At 42.5% G+C, this 18512-nt stretch overlaps 1 protein-coding gene across 9 annotated transcripts in view; it reads right to left on the bottom strand.

The window, feature by feature from the left end:
• Positions 1-18512, bottom strand: part of HECTD4 (HECT domain E3 ubiquitin protein ligase 4) — a 186823-nt gene that overhangs the window by 71471 nt on the left and 96840 nt on the right. For 4 of the 9 annotated variants that reach the window (XM_032876243.1, XM_032876244.1, XM_032876248.1 and 1 more), the window contains 14 exons: positions 17906-18026; positions 17094-17222; positions 15049-15173; positions 13432-13585; positions 12817-12917; positions 11031-11229; positions 8760-8906; positions 7550-7654; positions 6289-6452; positions 5479-5712; positions 4262-4454; positions 3519-3623; positions 2959-3047; positions 2428-2603 (listed from right to left, as the gene is read on the bottom strand). In XM_032876243.1, coding sequence (XP_032732134.1) covers positions 2428-2603; positions 2959-3047; positions 3519-3623; positions 4262-4454; positions 5479-5712; positions 6289-6452; positions 7550-7654; positions 8760-8906; positions 11031-11229; positions 12817-12917; positions 13432-13585; positions 15049-15173; positions 17094-17222; positions 17906-18026 — 2042 coding nt within the window. The remainder of the gene's footprint in view (positions 1-2427; positions 2604-2958; positions 3048-3518; positions 3624-4261; positions 4455-5478; positions 5713-6288; positions 6453-7549; positions 7655-8759; positions 8907-11030; positions 11230-12816; positions 12918-13431; positions 13586-15048; positions 15174-17093; positions 17223-17905; positions 18027-18512) is intronic. The other 5 variants (XM_032876246.1, XM_032876251.1, XM_032876247.1 and 2 more) reach the window with 3 other exon arrangements.

Here is an 18512-nt window from a genome sequence, read left to right as displayed (position 1 = left end):
GAAAACCAATAATGAAAAAAATATAAAAAGGAAAAAATATATATATATTAGATAAACTAGTTAAAAAACGTTAAAAAAGAAAAGGGTAAAAGTTTAAAAAAATTTAGCAGAAGAAGAGAAAAAAATTGAAAAAGAAAAAAAAAAATTAAATTAACTGCAAGGCTAAAGAATCATGGGGAGAAAGCCATGAGTTCCGTGCTTTGCTTTCTCCTCCTCTGGAATTCCGGTGCTCTTCTTGGTATTGAAACCGCACTCCTCGTAAGTGAACTTGGTCCTGGCTGGGTTTCTTGTTGATCTTCTGGGGGAGGGGCCTGTTGTAGTGATTTTCAAGTGTCTTTGCCCCAGGCGGAGTCGCACCGCCCTTACCAGGGCCTGGGCTGAGTAATCCGCTCGGGTTTGCTTTCGGGAGCTTTTGTTCCCTGAGCGCTTTCCGTAGAGTCCGGAGGACGGGAAGGAAGATGGCGGCCTCCCAGTCTCCGGCCCGGAGGAGCCGAGAGCTCGGGGTCCCACTCCTCAGTGCGCCCTCAGGGAACAGCGTCCAATTACTCCCGTCTGCCTGGCCTCCGGCCGCGCTCCGAGCCGACCGAGCCTGCGACCCGTTCAAGGTAAGCCCGAGCTGTGAGCTCACTCCTCGGCTCCGTCTCTGTAGCCGGCTTCCCCGTTCTAATACCTGCGAGCTCTGCGACACTCAGACACCCCGATCCTTCTGTGACCCTGCGGGACCTGAGGCCACACTGGCCCCGCGTGGGCTTCACCCCAGTTAAGCCTCTGGAGCGATGTCCCTCAGCGGAACAGACTTTTAAAAGTCCCGATTTTGTGCTCCGTTGCTCCGCCGCTTGCCGGGAGCCGGCCCCTCCCCCCGGGGTCTCTTCCCGTCCCTTTGGATTCACTTCTCCGCCAGTCCTACCTTTCAGAAAGTGGTTGATTTTCTGTTTCTAGAATTGCTGTTCTTCTTCTCTTCGATCTCCCGTTGGATTTGTAGGTGTTTGCAATCTTTAGATAAGCTATCTAGCTGATCTCCCGCAACCTGAAGTAGTCTCAGCTGCTACTTCTCCGCCATCTTGACTCCTCCCCTTTATTTAGCTGTCTTACTGACATTTGGTGGCACCTTGGCTTCGATCAAGTTGGTGTGAGTAAATATCACACTTGAGCTAGACTCTGACTGGGCCTTCCTTAGTACTACCCAGGGAAATGGTTGTAATTACAAAAGAACACTTTGATGGAAGATGACAAAACTATATATAAAGATCATCCAAGGGGGGGAAAAAAGTAAAGAGGTTATCTTGACTCTGTCTTAAGAATGGTTAGGCAGCTGGGGCACCTGGGTGGCTCAGTGGGTTGAGTGTCTGCCTTCGGCTTGGGTCATGATCCCGGGGTCCTGGGATCGAGCCCCGCATTGGGCTCTCTGCTCAGCAGGGAGCCTGCTTCCTCCTCTCTCTCTGCCTCCCTCTCTGACTACTTGTGATCTCTCTGTCAAATAAATACATTTTTTTAAACCTTAAAAAAAATGGTTAGGCAGTTTCAGTCTAGAAACATCATTTTTGAAGATGTTATTGCTCAGCAAACTATTGGTTCATGGTCTCTGATGGCAACAGCCTCTTGGAAAGTATCATCAGCCTCACTGAGTGGTTAAGTCTTTACATGGGACCTTTAATTAACCAAGTCCTCGTGACCAGGGACACGGTCAGCAGACAATCTCGGTATGTGATCATACTGTAGGCTCGGTACACTCCCCCCGATGTTCTCAGCAAATGGTCTCCTTTCACTAGGGTCAGAAACCTGAATCACCCTAGACTTCTCCCTTTCCTGTGTGAGAGGAGCCCTGTGCACTCAGCTGGGATGAAAACAGGTTCGTCTGCTTGGCAGTGTCCATCAGGCTATGTGGTTTGATAACACGGAGTCTCATGTTTACTCATCCCGCTCTCTCAAGACAAGAATTAACAACTGTCATTATGGGCTATGCTCGGTGCTGGGGATCCAGCTTCAGAAAGAAAGCTCATTGACTTCTCTGAGAAATGGCCTTTCAGGCTAACAATTAAAACGTGACCAGGAAAATAGTGAAAATTCATGTCAGAAGGTTGCACATAATTACTAAAGGTGCAATGCAAACTCAGTTTTAAGAGGAAAATACGATGCACTACAAGATTCACAATGTTGACTATCTAATTAGACGTGCTACTAGGAGAATGACAAGCCATAAACTAAAAGTAAGGGGCATTAGATCATAAAAAGAGATGTCACTGGGCTCCCAAGAAAAACTGAATGAGGCAGGTGGGGAGGTGGCCCTGACGTTCAGCTGACTTACAAAACCCCACCTGAACTCAACGCAAAGTCTGTTTTTGGCTTTGAGTATGAGATCTCAAAATTTATGAGAGAAATCTATGAGATGGAATAGCGCAGAGCGCCTGCACGGGGCTGGCTTTGTACCTGGTGTTTCCGCAGGGGTCCCCGAGATGCTTCTTGTGAGGCCGGACTGGGCCGCGATGGTGACGTGCAACAAGAGCTCGGCTCGGTTCATTAAACTCTTCACTAAAGTCTTCGTTTTAGCTAGTGGGTGCGAGGGTTTCTGAATGAGAGAATTCACTTCTTGTAGGAACTTCTCCCTATAAAGAAAGGCTGATGTGCATTTAGTCGTTCTCACGTTCACCAAAACCAGTGTTCTTTAATGACAAAGGATACAACAAATAGAGGGAAACGAAGCAAAAGAAACCTGATGAATATCGCTCCCCTTCCCCTAGCCGAGAGAGCAGTGTTATAAATGCACCAATTTCGTTCCTTTGGCCCAGTTTCGGTTGCCTGTATGCTAACTTTTGAAGGCCAAAATCCAAATTTCCAAGTTTACAAATGAGTTCCAACTCAAATATTTAGTGAATGCACACGATTTTTAAAAAATCTTCACATCTTGTCTTAAGCATCAAGGCAGTAAATCAGCTTTACACAGTTATTAACATCACTAACCTCAGTGACAGGACCATGTTTTCAAGATCATTTCCATCAAAGGAGACTTCTTTCATTGAACACAAAAGTTCTAGTTCTTTCATTTTGTTCTAAAGAAGGAAAAATCAAGAAAAGATTGTAGGCAGGATCTGCAAAGTGAGTTTTACTGTTCATGTCGAAAGGAACAGAGAATTTCGGGGGGGAAAAACAATACACCACCTCTGGTCCACATTTCTATGCCAGAGCACATCTGTAAGTTATTGACATTTTAAGGATTACAAATGGCATTGAGTACTTTCTGGGGACTTCCTCAGTGCTTATAACTGGTCATTTCCTAAAGCTTGCAAGCAAAATTTGATGCTGATAAAACTATCAATCAGTTAAAAACAACTAATAATTTGTATTTGTACTGTTGATATGTTGATCTAATCAATTTTATTCAACCTTTGTAAAGAATGAGTACGTTTTGGCATGGGAAACATTTTAACAGGTAAGACTATTTGGTTTCCTTCCCTCCCCGCCACACACGCCTTTGCACTGTAAATACCAGCGCCCCAGTGAAAATCACATAACTTGCTCACCTCATTGAAATGGTAATCATAGAAGAAAGGCACGTTGTTCTCCAGCTTCCCCTGCATGGCCTCATCGACCTCGCTTTGCCATTTCTGCTCCAATTCTGCAACACTCTGACAGATATATTAAAAAAATAAAACAACATGAGAAGAGATGTAAAATAAAAACAAGAACACTCTGCAAATCTGGAAATTTTAGTCCTAACTTTTTATTTTTATTTATTTTTATTTTTTTTAAAGATTTTTATTTATTTATTTGAGAGAGAGACAGTGAGAGAGAGCATGAGTGAGGAGAAGGTGAGAGAGAGAAGCAGACTCCCCGCGGAGCCAGGAGCCCGATGCAGGACTCAATCCCCGGACTCCAGGATCATGACCTGAGCCGAAGGCAGTCGTCCAACCAACTGAGCCACCCAGGCGTCCCAGTCCTGACTTTTTAAAACTTTTTTTTTAATAATACTCTTTTTTAAAAGATTTTTATTTATTTATTTGAGAGAGAGGCAGCGAGAGAGGGAACACAAGCAGGGGGAGTGGGAGAGGGAGAAGCAGGCTTCCCGCCGAGCAGGGAGCCCAGTGCGGGGCTCGATCCCAGGACTCTGGGATCACGACCTGAGATGGAAGGCAGACGCTTAACGACTGAGCCACCCAAGCGCCCTTTCAGGTCATTTTTTAAACTTCATTTAATTTCTAGGAAAGAAATTTAATGTGAGAGATTCATGTGTGAGAGAAGTCTAAACACACTGGCCTTCACTTACCTGCAGCTGTCTCTCCATGGCATTGAGTTTCTTGAAGGTCTCTCCCATAATTTTACACAGTAAGTCGTATTCTTCAGCATGTTCTTCTTGATACTGGAAATTTATTAGGGACTGCAGTGCATCGACCAAGTTCAAGTGCTTAATAACACAGGATACTACCATTTCCTCCATCACATCAGGCTGAATCACTTCTCTGTGATTACAATAGAAACTAGTCAGATAGATGCCAGGCTCTCAAATTACTAATCCTGTATTCAATAGGCTCAAGAGTGTACAGGCTTTGATGTAAATATATTAAATATTCACCACAACTTCTTTATTACAATAAAGAAGCATGAACATAATGATGGCTTTCATACCAAGTTGGCAATAATTTAATGTTTAACGACAAAACTGACGTCAGCTGATAAGGTGAAAACCAAACTTAAAGAGACTCCATTTTCTTTAATTTTATATTTTGAGCTAGAGTCATATTAAAGCTGGAAGAGGTCTAAGACTAACAAATGATCTTTGGAACCATTTATGTGCCAGTTAATTTTACACAATATCACGTCTTGTGGTATTTCGTACATATGGATGTTGGGCTGAAAAGGAATTGCGTTTCTGTATTTTTCACTTTAAATTTCAACTATCCTTAATTTTTTTTCTCTCTGAAATGGTCAATCATGCTTCAGAAGACAGGGCAGAGGCTACCAAACAGACTTTAAACAAGAATACCACAAAGCCATTTGTAAGTGCAAGACCTCACACTCCAGATTAAAGACCCCTCACCATCTCTCTCTGGACTAAGGAAACTGAAAGTTGAGGACAAGTAGACAAGTCCAACCACCTGAGAAAAATCTAGAACTTGTCAAACTTTAGCATGCCTCAGAATCCTACGGAAAACTTGTCAAAACCTTAATTACGGGACCCCATCCTCAGAGGTTCTGATCCCACAGGTGTGAGATGGGGCCCAAGAGCTAACAAGGGCCCACGTGGTGCTATTGCTGCTGACTGGGGACCCACACCTTGAGACCCAATGACGTGGAATGGCACCTGGGGCGGGGTTGGGGAAGGCGAGGGGGATACTATGGTTAGTGTTCATTAAGTAAATATAAAATTAAAGGTTCAAAAAAAAAAATTAAAGGTTCATTAGAAGGAGAAGAAATTTACCCCCTTCCATTGTTTAAACTTTTTTTTTCCCAATGGGAAAAATAACACACTATTTAGAAACATACTTTATACTTGGTCTGAATTGAGGTCTAGCACGCCCAGAAATTTCCCTGAGCTTTATCATGATTCCTGGAGGAAGCCTGATCCGGGGCAGGTCAAAGTAGTTTCCAACAGGAGGCACGAGGACGTCAGAGGGGTAGGTGAATTCTCTGTCTTCCTCGATGGTCAGTGGCAGTGGAGACGGACTTGGAGTAAGGGCAGGAGAGATCACGCCATTGGCCTCCACCTGCCACTGGCACCTGAACAGACAGAAAAGAGGCTCCTTCATTTCCTCTTCCACCTGGAAAGCTACTTAAAGCTTGCAGATACTTCAAACATATGCAGGATCACATCACATGTTAAGCATTCATCAAACATTCTCCAGAGGCTAAAGGAACATGAGCATTATATGAAACCACATCTTTGGGAATCTACCTCCTCCCCAACATTTTATTATGAAAAATTTTAAATATACAGAAAAGTAGAAAGCATCCCATGGGTAATGTCCAGATACCCACTTCCTAGATTCTAGAATAAACATTTTGATAGGTTTGCTTTATCACTCATCTACTCAACCTTCTGGGGATCCTCTAATTTAATTGTACAATATGTGGGTTGGAGAAAAGCTTATGCATTCAAGGCTGTAATTTCAAATTCAGTCAAGTAAGGGCCAGAAGGCACTTTGGCATAATTTTCACCTTCTTTCTTAATGACAATGACACCCACGGGATTGTCAGGCAGTCTGCACAATGAGCTGGGAAATGGACTAGAAGTAGTTTTCCACACGAAGTCCTTTTTCCTTTGTGAGCAAAACTAGCCCTATCTGAGCCTTTTACCTTTGTAAAAGTTTGGACCGCAATAGCTCCTGACAGGCTTCTTCTTCTTTGGTAATTTCTGGTCCATTGTACAGGATTCTCAACATGGAACAAGCTAACACAGACAGACCTAAAGCCAGGTCTACCAGAAAGGGCAAGCCTCCCGACACATCCTCCGACGACTCCTACAACGCAGACAGGGGCAAACCACACGGGTCAGTGTACACAGCGGAGCTTCCGCACCTGGGCTGCACCACGCTGTGACGTCCCTGACCACAGGGGCTCACAGAGCAGCAGCGCGTGTCACTGCTATGGGACACAGGGACTGTCCCCAACACCATGAGGAGAAAGATGGTGGCAGGGGGCAATGACCACAGAGTGAAGTCTCAACACAATTCTGGAGAGAGAAGAGCTGGTAAGACTCCATATTAGAGACAGCACAAATCTCATGCAAGATTCTTTGGCTGGATTCCTCTCTGCCGTGCCTATCCAGGTGTAAGTCATGGTTCTGTTTTGTCACCTCCATCCTGTGCTCGAACCAAGATGCTGTCAATCCCTTATACTGAATTCATTCAACAAACATCTGAGCATATCATTCTAGGTGCTTGAGATACAGCAGAGAAAAAGATTCCTGCCCTCACGGAGCTTTCATTCTAGCAGATGGTTCCACTCTAGAGTGTGTTAGGCTGGCTAAACTCGAGCAGTCTCCAAGTCTAGAATAGGCTTCACAAATCAGGCAACTCAAGGGGTTAGAAGAACTACCACTCGTGCCCCCCCCTCCACCCAAGGGAAAAGAATTTATGTAGATTGCTGGGGGAAGTAACTATTTGGCACCGCTAAAAGGAGTAAACTAAACCCATATACAGCATAGAACGTGGGTAATTAAGCAGAGACAGACTTAGACTAGCAAGATGAGCCTTTGAGAATAGAATGAAAATCTGATCCCACTATTCTAAAAACCCAGAATCCCAGTGCTTGCTTCCGCTAGGTGTTGGAGTCTTCTTTGCCCTACGGAAAGATGCTGGAGGCAGATCACCTCTCCAGGCTTTGAAGACGGAGCCCCTAGCAATGGATCCTGTCTGCGCTGCCAAATGGATTTTAGGTCACAGCTAGTTTTATTCCACGAGACTACTACTTATGACAGTCTAGGAATGCCAAATGGAAGAGATGGATGGAACCGCAGCTCATATTCTGCCCTGTTTCCAGGGCAAATATGATGTATGTAACCAAGGCACACGGGAGAAAGTACATTATGCCCACAGCAGTGGTTAGATTCAAGTACCTGAGCGCGAACTGTGCAAGCAAAGCCCCACATAGCTTTATCGGGAGTGTTGTGTTCACGGCCACTTCTCATTTCAAAGGAGAAGGTGACTGTATCTCCTTCCACCTTAAAATTTAAGGGGGGGGAAAATACACTTTAAAAACAAGACACATGATTTTCAAGAGAGCAATGAATTTCAGAGATTTACTTTCAAAAGGACCACTGCAATATTTTACTCCTTTTTCTCAATCGCTTGACTCAAATTCCATCCCCTCTCATCTGGACACCAAGCTCTTGGGGGGTTCTCTCCTGACGAGGTAGGTTTGGGGATGGGGCATCTGTGAAATGGGCCATGACTGCCCAACAGCAGAATCGGAGTAAAGAGTAAATCTTGAGCATAATTTAAATAAATCCCTCAGACTTCTACTCTCTCTGCCCTCCCCCTGTCCACTTCACCCCCTCACTCGTGCTGGTAAGGTAGGCAAACGGCCAGTATCTTCAAGAACACAGAGTGCTGGAAGACCTTGCTCTGTATTACAGAACCAACACCACGAGTAAGAAACAAAGTGTAGGAAATGAAGCAATGATTACAAGTGTCGTGCTGATGTGGGTTTGGATACATCCAGTCTAGACGCCTGGATGTAACTTGCTTTCTGTGGCTGAATTAAAGAGGGTATGTAATGCATTTGAGATCAAGGCTCCAAGAACGGACTTCGGAGCAGTTTTCAGGTTTTAGTGGGCATTTCAGTTCATAATCATATTCTAGGTAGATATGTTATTGTTCCAGGGCCCAGATTACAAAGCAATTTGAGAATGGATCATTAGTACCGCTCCAAAGGCCCAAACTCATTTTGAAAACACTGATTCTACATTTTTAAACTGCAATGGCCCTGTGTTCTAGAATACCCATCACAGGAGAGGGCAGAGAAGAAGCAGGCTGGAAGAACTAGCGGGCCATTTAATGCACAGGGAAGGAAATGCTGTGAGCACTCAGTCCCTGGAGAATAGATCCTAGCTCCGGAGTGGACAGGGGTCCAAGGCCCTGAAAGTCAAAGAACGGTCATTCTGAATGAGGCAGTTGAGTTTCCAGGCCTGGCAAGATAGCCCCATCTCAACAAAAGCACCCATGGACAATTCTTTTTTTTTCTGGAATTGGAGTTAATACTCGGGCCCAGAGGGAATGGGAGTTCATTTTTCTTTTCTAGGAAGTGGATCTGACTGGATACCATACCTTCACCAAGTCTTTGGGCCAGCCAGTTCCTAAGACACTACGGCTGCCATATCCCAGTGTGTTGCCTCCATACTCAGCAACCTTCCTACTGTTTGTGTTAGGCCCCGCATATATCACCAACTTCAAAACAGAAAATATACTGTTAGACTGTAAAAGAAAAACAAAAACAACATCTACAAATAAAAAGGCTGCAAAAAAATGTTTGTTTAAAAACACATTTATAACCAGGCACTGGTGTCATTATTATAGAGCTAATATTCCCTGATTTTTAAGGTACAACTGATACTAGTTTGGGTACAACAAATATTGCCAAATATTGCTTGGGGGACCTCACATTAACATAGTACTATTTGGCTATTATACATATATGTTTAAGTAGTTATTTTAATGCTAAGTCATGACATTTAACTCATTAATAACAGGTACAGTTTGCCCCTTTAAGTCCTCCCCCAAATTGATAAAGTGAGCAAATACAGATGGAAAAATGGCTATATCTAACACAAAAAAATAAAGGCAAAAACAAATAAAACACACACACATACACAAAAACCAAAAAGTCAATGAATGAGGATTTTAAAAAATGCAACAAATTGAAAACAAGCCATATATCTTTAGAATGTTGCTTAATGGTATAAAAAGAAAATGACACAAATTTAGGCCAGAAAGGGGGCTGCTGCTTCTTGGGTCAGCTTTCGTGTGTCAATATTTTTCTTCAATAAAGGTTATTCATTTAAATCCAATTAACCAACTTTCTAATATGCAAGAGAAACATTTAGAGGTCATTTGGCATTCAAATACTTTCACTGGAAGAATGAGGCTCTGGGTTCCGTAAATTCCAAATCTGTCTTTGAACATGCACTCTGACCACCTCTGACCGCACAAGAGAGCTCAGTGTGGATCCAGAAGCTATGCTTCTAACCCTTGACATATATCATGGTGTGCTCTCTTACCCTGCTGGATCTTTGCTGACCCCAACCAGGGACCACTGGAAAAGTAAATGTTACTTTTATCTGTGGAGTATGTCTCCCTGTACCTCCACATTGAACACTGATGCCCATTGCAGATGCTGGCTAGCATATGTCAGAAGATGCAAATTACTGGTTTTTAAAGGAGAAACAAAATGACACCGACTGATATGCCCATCTCTCCATTTCTATTTTAAACAGTCATAGCACTTTAATGTAGGAAATGGGGGTAGCTGATGACAGGAGCTATTAAGTGCCATCAGGGGCAGGCAGATGGCAGGAGATTTATTCTCTGAAAGGCCTACCAAAGACCGTTTTCCAAATTCCCTTGCCTCCAGCTAAAGTGATTTTTGGAAGCAAACCTTAAAGCCCTCTGGATACCTGGGAGTCTTCACTGTCCTAAAAGATTATGGGGAAGAGGATTCTATAATTTGCTCAGTGATACGTTTCACCATCTCAGAGTATATACTGTTAAGAAGTCCTTCATTTTTCACTTACTAATCTTCCTGGATGGGATTTCGGATCTCTGCCCTTACGCAGTTCACAGAGATGACAGATAGCTAACAACAATCTACATAAAAGTAGTCCTGTATATGTACAAGGCTATTTGAGAATCCTTCAGCTGTTCTCATACAAGGTTATGTGTCACAAGTTCATTCACCTTTCCTCCTAAGTACAACATGGCAGTTTGCAATGCAACAATATAAACAGAAAAAGCAAAAAAAACAAAAAAAAAACAAAAACCACAACCTACACCCCTCAAATGTTTCCTTTCATTTAAAATTATTAAGTCACTAGGTTGGAAACTATTCTTTCTCAAAATCTACATGGGCCTAGACGTGCTGACAACAACGAAAAAATAATTTAAATAAAAATAAAATAGATCCTAGTACATCTGAAACTTCTAAAAGGGCACCTTCTCCCAAAGAATACATGAAGCCCCAGAAATGGGCAGTAAGAACTTTCTAGATAATGGACATCACCTGTCTACAGGAATTCCAAGCATAGAAAGAAGGGAATAGGTAAGCAGTAAGGAAAACTTTCTCCGACTCAGATCTAAACTTTTGAAAGGTTACAGAAGTACACTTTCAACGTGTCATGAAAATACAGTTCTTGGAGCACAGAGGTGCTGGTTCTTTTGTTCCCCACCCGCTACCCTTCAAGGCATATCTTAAGAAAGTTCTCCAAAGAGACATCTGCAGACAGAAATAAGTCAAGAATGGTGACCAGGAGCAAAGAAAAATAAGAAGCATCTAAGAAATCAGCTTATTGGAGGTGGAGCCAGTACTAAGCCAGTCTTGCTTACTTTGTCATAGTCATACTGTGAAGAGCATCTGCTGTCGAATCTAAGGTACAGGCAGCGAGCTCCTGGGATGTGGACAGTTTCTTTAAATTTATAGTTGTCTCTGACGGGGTGGACTGTTTCCACAGTCTTTCCAGCAGCCCATGGAGCAGGAATTTTTAAACCAGTGAGAAAGCCTGGCTCTTCTTTCTCTTCCAGCATCCTAAAACCAGACAAAGAGAAAGGGATTTAGCTTAGCAGCAAGGAGAGGAAAAAGGAGACATACACATAGTCAAACATAGAAGATTTATATGTCACTTTACTTTTCCACATCCTTTCATATTTTAAGTGCTAGGTATCGGTGGTGATCAGAAACATTTACAAAACTCCTATATTTAAGCCTCTTTTTCCTTTTTGTTGTTAGACAATGTATTTGCATTTTTTCCCTCTTTTCAAGAAGGAAAGCCCAATTCCTATCCAGGAAAGGATCTCACCAGCTCTCATTTCAAGTTACTCAGGAAAAAAGAAAAAGATGCTACAAGATTGGTCACTTTCCAAATCCCATGGGATTAGTATCCTGCCCTATCAAGGTCCCTTTTGTTGGTATCCCAATGTCGACTGTTGAAGACTCCATGAGTTTATGTGCCTGCTTTTTACTATAATTTTTACTAGGAAAAGTGCCTTCGAAGTCCTCTTATCTACTGTAATTATTCAAGGACTTCACAGCCCAAGGCTGCAGCATACAAACTCCTACAACCAACACTTAGCTGTTGTGGAATGAACTCTCTTCTTTCAGCTCTGCCCTAGCCAACATGGTGGCCACTTAGTCAACTGTGGCCATTTAAACTGCATCTGAATTAAATACAATTGAAACTTCAGTTCTAGATCACACCAGCCACACTGATGGTTGTATCAGTAACAGCATGCGACTGTGGCGGGTGGTTCTGGACAACAAAGTCACAAAGTTTAGTCACTGCACGAACCTCAGCTGCATAGCTCCCTGCTCTAGAGAAATGGAAAATCGTTCCTATCTGATTAGTGCTTTTAAAGACAGCTTTAAGATATAATCGACATGTAAGAAACTGCACATATGTATATACAAATGAAGTTTCCTCCTCCTTCCTGGTAATTGAGGCAATCACTTTTTGCTTTCTATCACTAGAAATTAATTTGTATCTTCTGGAGTTTCACATATATGGAATCATACAGTATGTACTTGTGGGGGGATCTAGTTTCTTCCACTCAGCGTAAGGATTCTGAGATCCACTCCTGTTGTGTGTATCAACTGTCCACTCCCTTTTCTTACGGAGTAGGACTCCATCATACGAATATATTGCAATTCGTTTATCCATTCACCTGCCTATAGACACTGGGTTCTTTCTTGTCTTGGGCTACTCTAACTAAAGCTGTTCTGAGCCTTCATAAACAAGTCTTTGCAAGAACCTATGCTTTCTTCTCTCTTGTGTGAGTACCCAGAAGTGGAAGAGCTAGGTCGTGTGGTAGGTATATGTTAAACTTTGTAAGCAACTGTCAAACTATTTGCCAGTCGTGATATTTTACATCTCCATCTATGGTACATGAGAATCTGTCAATCTCTAATTTCTTGATCTGTGGGGAATTTACTCTAACCTGGTCCTAGAAGTCTACAAAGCAATTCTATAATTATCTGCAAAACGTTGACCCTAGAGTCTCTTTTTTTTTTTTTCCAGTTACATAATCTTTGCTAAAAATCAATATTGTTAAAGGAGAACTAGGCTTTCACCAGAAGAAAACAAGGCAGGGGTTCCTGCAAGGAAGCAGCATCTTTCACCTCTCATCGGGGAACAGCCTGCCCTTCTGGTCTGATGCACCACATGGGGAACAGCCCACCTCGGCAAAAACTGGACACTGGGTTTTAAGCAGCAAAGCCGTCTGAAACACAAAACCATCATCATGTCTTAAAGTGCTTACTGTCAGGTATCTGCATGGTACTGAGCCATATTTAGAATTCTCACTTTAGTCATCTTTTTACAACCCTTGTCTGCCCTCCTTCACGAAGAAATGCTTTGCTATTCAGACCACTTAACACTATTTCATTCCATGCTGGAATGGCACGTATCCTTTCTATCAGTCCCCAGCAGCCGGCAAGGACTCAGGAGACAGAGCAGGATGGGAAGATCTCAGCAGCATCGTAGCTCAGCATTTTTACAGCGGCCCGGCAGTCCGTACTTGCTGTGAGACTACAGTAAGTAATTCAAACAGACGTGTTTTCCCTTAATATTTCAGTGTATTTCTAGGACACGATATTTTTCCTCATTCCACTATTATTCCCCTTGGCTTCCGACAGACATGGTTATGTCTCCTCGGCCTTCAATAAACGCATGCGGCCGCAACGTGAAGTGGGTCGGCCAAAGAGCCGCTCGCTTTGGCACACAGAGGGTCATACCTGGCTGGTATAGAGGACCAGCTGCACTAGCTGAGGCATCAGGGCGTCGGCCATGGTCAGAGTCTGTAAATTTGGATGCATCAGCGAAGTCAGTAGCACTGGAAGAAGGTGACCAAGCATAGTAGCCTTAGTAACTTGTTCCAAGCCTTTTAACCTATAAAAGGTTCAAGAAAACACATAGCTTAAGCAATTCCTAATCACATGGTGAGGCAACCATCATCTTTCTCCAACAAATTCTCTTAAACTGCATTTCCGTGAAGTGCTTGAGCACTTACGGCTGTAGAAATTCAGTCCACAAATGTCCCACCTTCCAGCGCTGAGGGAGAGGGAGACGACAGACATCTAGTAAGACGTTTCACCTTCAACCTGTGGTTTTGCTACAAAAGCTGACACGGTGCATTTCACAGCACCTCTGAAGCACTTTATAATTGGCTTCTAAAATACAAATGGCTACTCTAGGTAGTTAGCACGTGCAAAGTTCCCTTTGGCTGTGGTGCCATAGGGGGCTGTGCTACACAGAGTCTCTGACACAGGAGAAAGGAACTGGCTACAACACAGATTTTTTGTTTGTTTTTAAAATCACGTGACCTCCTCCCATTTTACGGAGATATAATTGAGGCTGTATAAATTTAAGGTGTATAACATAATTATCTGACATATGTCTACACTGTAAAATGATTACCTAAAATCACATTCTTAATATCCCAATCCTCTGCTAGAAGAATTAAGGTATGTGACTCACCCAAAGAAAAATGAGGGTTATGTAAATTCTCCAATGCTACTTAGGATACTGGGATTGGAACAAGAAGCAGACCTCACATCTCTCAGGCTCTCAAGACTGTCCCTCCCCCACCAGGACAAATCTGTACCGTGTGCCAGCAGAGTGGGCTCCACCGTGTGTTAACAAACCCCAGTGCAAGGCCTATCTGGGCTATACTGTTCCCAATTCCAACCTGGGCACCTACTCTCTGGGAATGGGTAAGAAACAGGGACATGGGGACAGACAGGCCTACAGGAAGAAAAATTACACTGTAGGGTTGTTTCGGACCAGCATCTGATCCATCATTAGCACGGATGTAACAGTAAACCATAGCTGAAATTGTAATGGGGAGGACTAAGGAAGAGCTTTATTACTGGGAAAGAGAAGATTACCCTCTATGTAGGTCACTCCCGTATTGCGGTAAAATTACAGTAAAATCTTAAGACGTCACGTCAGCATCATCTTTTGCATGGCAGTTAATTTCCCGTATTACGAAGTCATCTCTGCCTCTCTAAAGTCCTCATCGTGGGGGAAGCCGGGGCACACGGTGCTGGGCCAGATAACTGAAGGAAAGGCCAGTTTGGGAGCGACGATGGTGGCAGACCCCATGCCAGCGATGAGGCTGTGCACCACAACCTCGCTGCCCTCTTAGACCACGGCTGTTGACCCCATCTCCCCTAAATGCACCATTACAGAGTTCCATTGCACTTGGCATTGAAACACTTGCCATTTCAACCTCTTCTCACAGAAATCCCTCTACATTAAATGAACGTTTGGTGTTCTAAATGACTTTGCTTTCTTAGGCAAATTCTGCTCCTGAAGGGCAGCAGGTCCCAGCTCACGAGCCAGTTCCTCACCTCTGCTCACGGTCAGCGAGGTCACTATTTATGAGGGCGGTTGTGACCTGCTGTAGCATTTCCAATACTTCATCACATCCAGTCAGGATTTGGGTGGCAAGAGCCAAAATACTGACCTTTAGCTCCTAGGTAGAAAATATCATAATATTATTTTTAAGCTCTGTGATGAGTGTACACTCACAATGACAACATGAAATGATGTATTTAATGATGCATTTCCAAATTAAATAATGAGGTGGCCAGGATAAGCCCAAAGCGGGAAATTCCGCTAGGATGGCAAGTAGCAATTTGACTTGGGAGGCTAAGGTCTGGAGTGCTGACAGAAATACGCAGTATTTCACGGGGAGCACACCGAGTCCCTGGGAGAAAAGGCATTTCTCCCATCCCCTCCAGCACAGGAGAGCTCCCGGTGGCCAGCCCAGAAACTGTCCAGGTGGAAGACTGCCTTGGGTGGTATGAGGGTAGCTAAAGAGAAAAACAGAACAGTAAAAGGCGCATGTAGAGGCAGTGAACAAAATGAGACAAAACACAACAGTCTGCAACAGTACAAGTGACCTTTTTACTTAATGTTTTAAACCATTACACTGGGAAGCAAGCAAGTTAAAAATTCAGTTAAAGCAGCAGGCAGTTATAGGCTATCAAACATTAAAGAAAAACTATTAGAGAGTTCGTGGGCAACCACATACTAAATAATGTGTTAAGAATACTGGTTAAAAATCATAGAAATATTTAGTTTGCAATTATTTTCTATTTTTAAAAAATGCAACCGACCTAACCCTTTAGGTAAAAAGGGTTTTACCTAATTTTTCCCAGAAATACTGGATAAGTCAGCCTCTTCTGCCTTTACCACTAGTACTTCTCTCCGCGGGCTAACGAAGAACTTAGGGAATTTAGCCTTTCAAAGAGAAAACACTGGGTTTCATTACTGGACTTTCCTGGGGCCTTTCTTGGAATTATTAAGATGTTTTAATCATTTAAGAGAAAAGGAATTCTGAATGGACAGGCTAAACCACGGTTTAGGTCACGCAGATCCCATCAACCACTGGGTGCTGACAGCGGCACAGTGGGGGCGTTTCACGCACCTCCTCTCTGACCCTCACAGAGCCTGACGAGGGAGACCTACTGCCCCTCTTCGCTGATTAGGAAACTAAGGCAAGAGAAGTTAATCAATAGTATCAGCATTTGAAAATGATTAATTCATGCATTTTTGCCTATTTAAAAACTGACCCTATAATAAGATCAACTCATTAACAGGAACTAGCAAGTATATGGGTTCCATAGTGCACGTGCATAAAGGAGTAAGAAAAGGGCAACTGTAACAGCTTTCAGCTTTTCGGCTTCCTTGGTTAATTTTTCAGTGTGTTTTAGTCAACACTTTAAAGAAGAATCAAGTTCTTATTGATTTCTCTAACTCTCTCACAAAGAAGAAATTCTGAGGAACAATGCAAATAACAGCCTCCAGCATCTGTCAAACTTATAACATCCACTGCTATAAAAAAATCTTTGGACTGCTGTAAATTGCCATGTGGGAACAAATTATTGAGTTTACACAGAAGCCAACTTAAAAATAATTACAGAGAATAAAACAAACTGTAGGTTTAGAAATTATTTGAAATAAAGGTTGCAAGAAAATTATCACCTTTTTGAAGTTATTTGAATCGAGAGAATATCAAACCAGCCACAGTGTCAAAATTATTTCAAATGTTATGCACCCAGATTTATTTTATCCACATACCCATAAATTTCAGATGTGCAGATCACTTGTAAGTGCCATATTTTGTAGTTCTTTAAAAAAGATGAAAGTAAACAAGGCACAAAAAGATTGACAGGAGCACACGGATGACACACTATGAGAGTGTCACAAATATGGTAACCACTGTGCAATGACATAAAAACCTATGAAATGAGTGACCTACTATTACCTCTCACAAAAATATAAGCCACATGGTGAAATCTGACATCGTAATACACAGAGATTTAGCCAATTAAGCTGTGCTTTTACACACAGGGTAGAAAGCATCGTTAGAAGAAAGCTTGGTGTTTACCTGTACCTTCAATGTCTCTCCCTGCAAGGAGTTGTCACTGTCATCATTCTCATCAGGTTTAATCAAAATAGTGTTACTGAGAAGGTGGTTCTGAACTGCCATCAGATAGCGCAGGCAGGAAGATGCAGCCTTTAATACAAACAAGGGCATTTAGATGATCTACACCCTACTGAAAGGGGTCATGTAATCCTCATGTGTTTATAAGATTTGGACAAGGGAAGCAAAAGAGAAAGTACAGAAAACAGACCAGGTTAGTTTCTCAGGTGACTTATTTCCACATGGCTTTTGATACGTCACTTGACAAAATTTACTGTAACTTTGTGCCTTCTGCTACAGAATTCACATTCGTCACACAGATACTTACTTGAATTCTTCCCTCTTAATAATTTTTCCTCCCACCCTCTTCCCCTCTCATGCGTCTCCACTAGAGAAGAGTCAGTCTACCCAAACCCTTAAGAGAATTTCTTGGTTCTTTCCCATCTGTGCAACAGTGATGCTTTAGAAAACAATGTTATAGTAAAAACAGGAGGGGAAATCCTATTTTAAACAAAAACCAAAACATCCAAACTCAAACAATTCACCGCACCAAGACATTTAAGCAGGAGGAATAAAGTCTTTAGAGAAAGTATTCCAAGTGGATTCGTACAGCTCTATATTTCCAGGAGAAACAGTCACCCACTGACTTTCATCAACTAAGGTTGCCTTGGAGAGCGTGTGTGTACGGAAGTGTGTACATACACACCTCAATACAGTAACATGAAAACGGGGACACATGATACAATTCTGCCTTCATGAAACAGAGTGTTACTTACAGGCACGGTTGAAAGGAGTTTTTGAAAATCCTCTTTAGAGACGGTTTGGCACTTGGTGATTAAGATACAGGATTCCCGAACAACAATCTTCAGGATGTAGTGTAAAAGTTCATCATTTAGTCTTTAAAATGCAGGAAAAATGCAACAATAAGACACCGATGGTTTAATAATAAAAGGATAAATTGTATACAGTTGGTATGAGATGACAAATAGAAGACACAAAATTAACTGGTTCTGTAAGTAAATCATCCCACTCAGTAATGATGCTAACAGCTAGGTGTGTCGTTTAGATCAAACTTACAGAAACAAAATGGTACCCAAGCACCCAGTCCAAGTATTTTGTAAACAGCAAAGAAAACCCAACCCCACCCTCCCCTTCCTAGCTCTCAACATACCCTTCCCCTCTCTCACAGCGCAGGGTTTTGGATGGCGCCCTCCACCAAGATTTTCAAATAAGCTCCATCTCTTATTTCCACTGAGAACCTTGCTGCAGGCCTAAGTTATTCTGGTGATACAACTGAAAAATGCTATCATCGCTTCTTAGGGCAAGTGTGGGATTTATTAGCTTTCAATTGATCTGTGATTTTGACTTAACATGCTAATTATC

This window comes from Lontra canadensis, unplaced genomic scaffold (genome assembly GCF_010015895.1).
Source record: "Lontra canadensis isolate GAN:19392208 unplaced genomic scaffold, GSC_riverotter_1.0 scaffold58, whole genome shotgun sequence".
Classification (NCBI taxonomy): domain Eukaryota; kingdom Metazoa; phylum Chordata; class Mammalia; order Carnivora; family Mustelidae; genus Lontra; species Lontra canadensis.
Note: the sequence above shows the minus strand (reverse complement) of the source record. Positions and strands in the feature narration are given on the sequence as shown.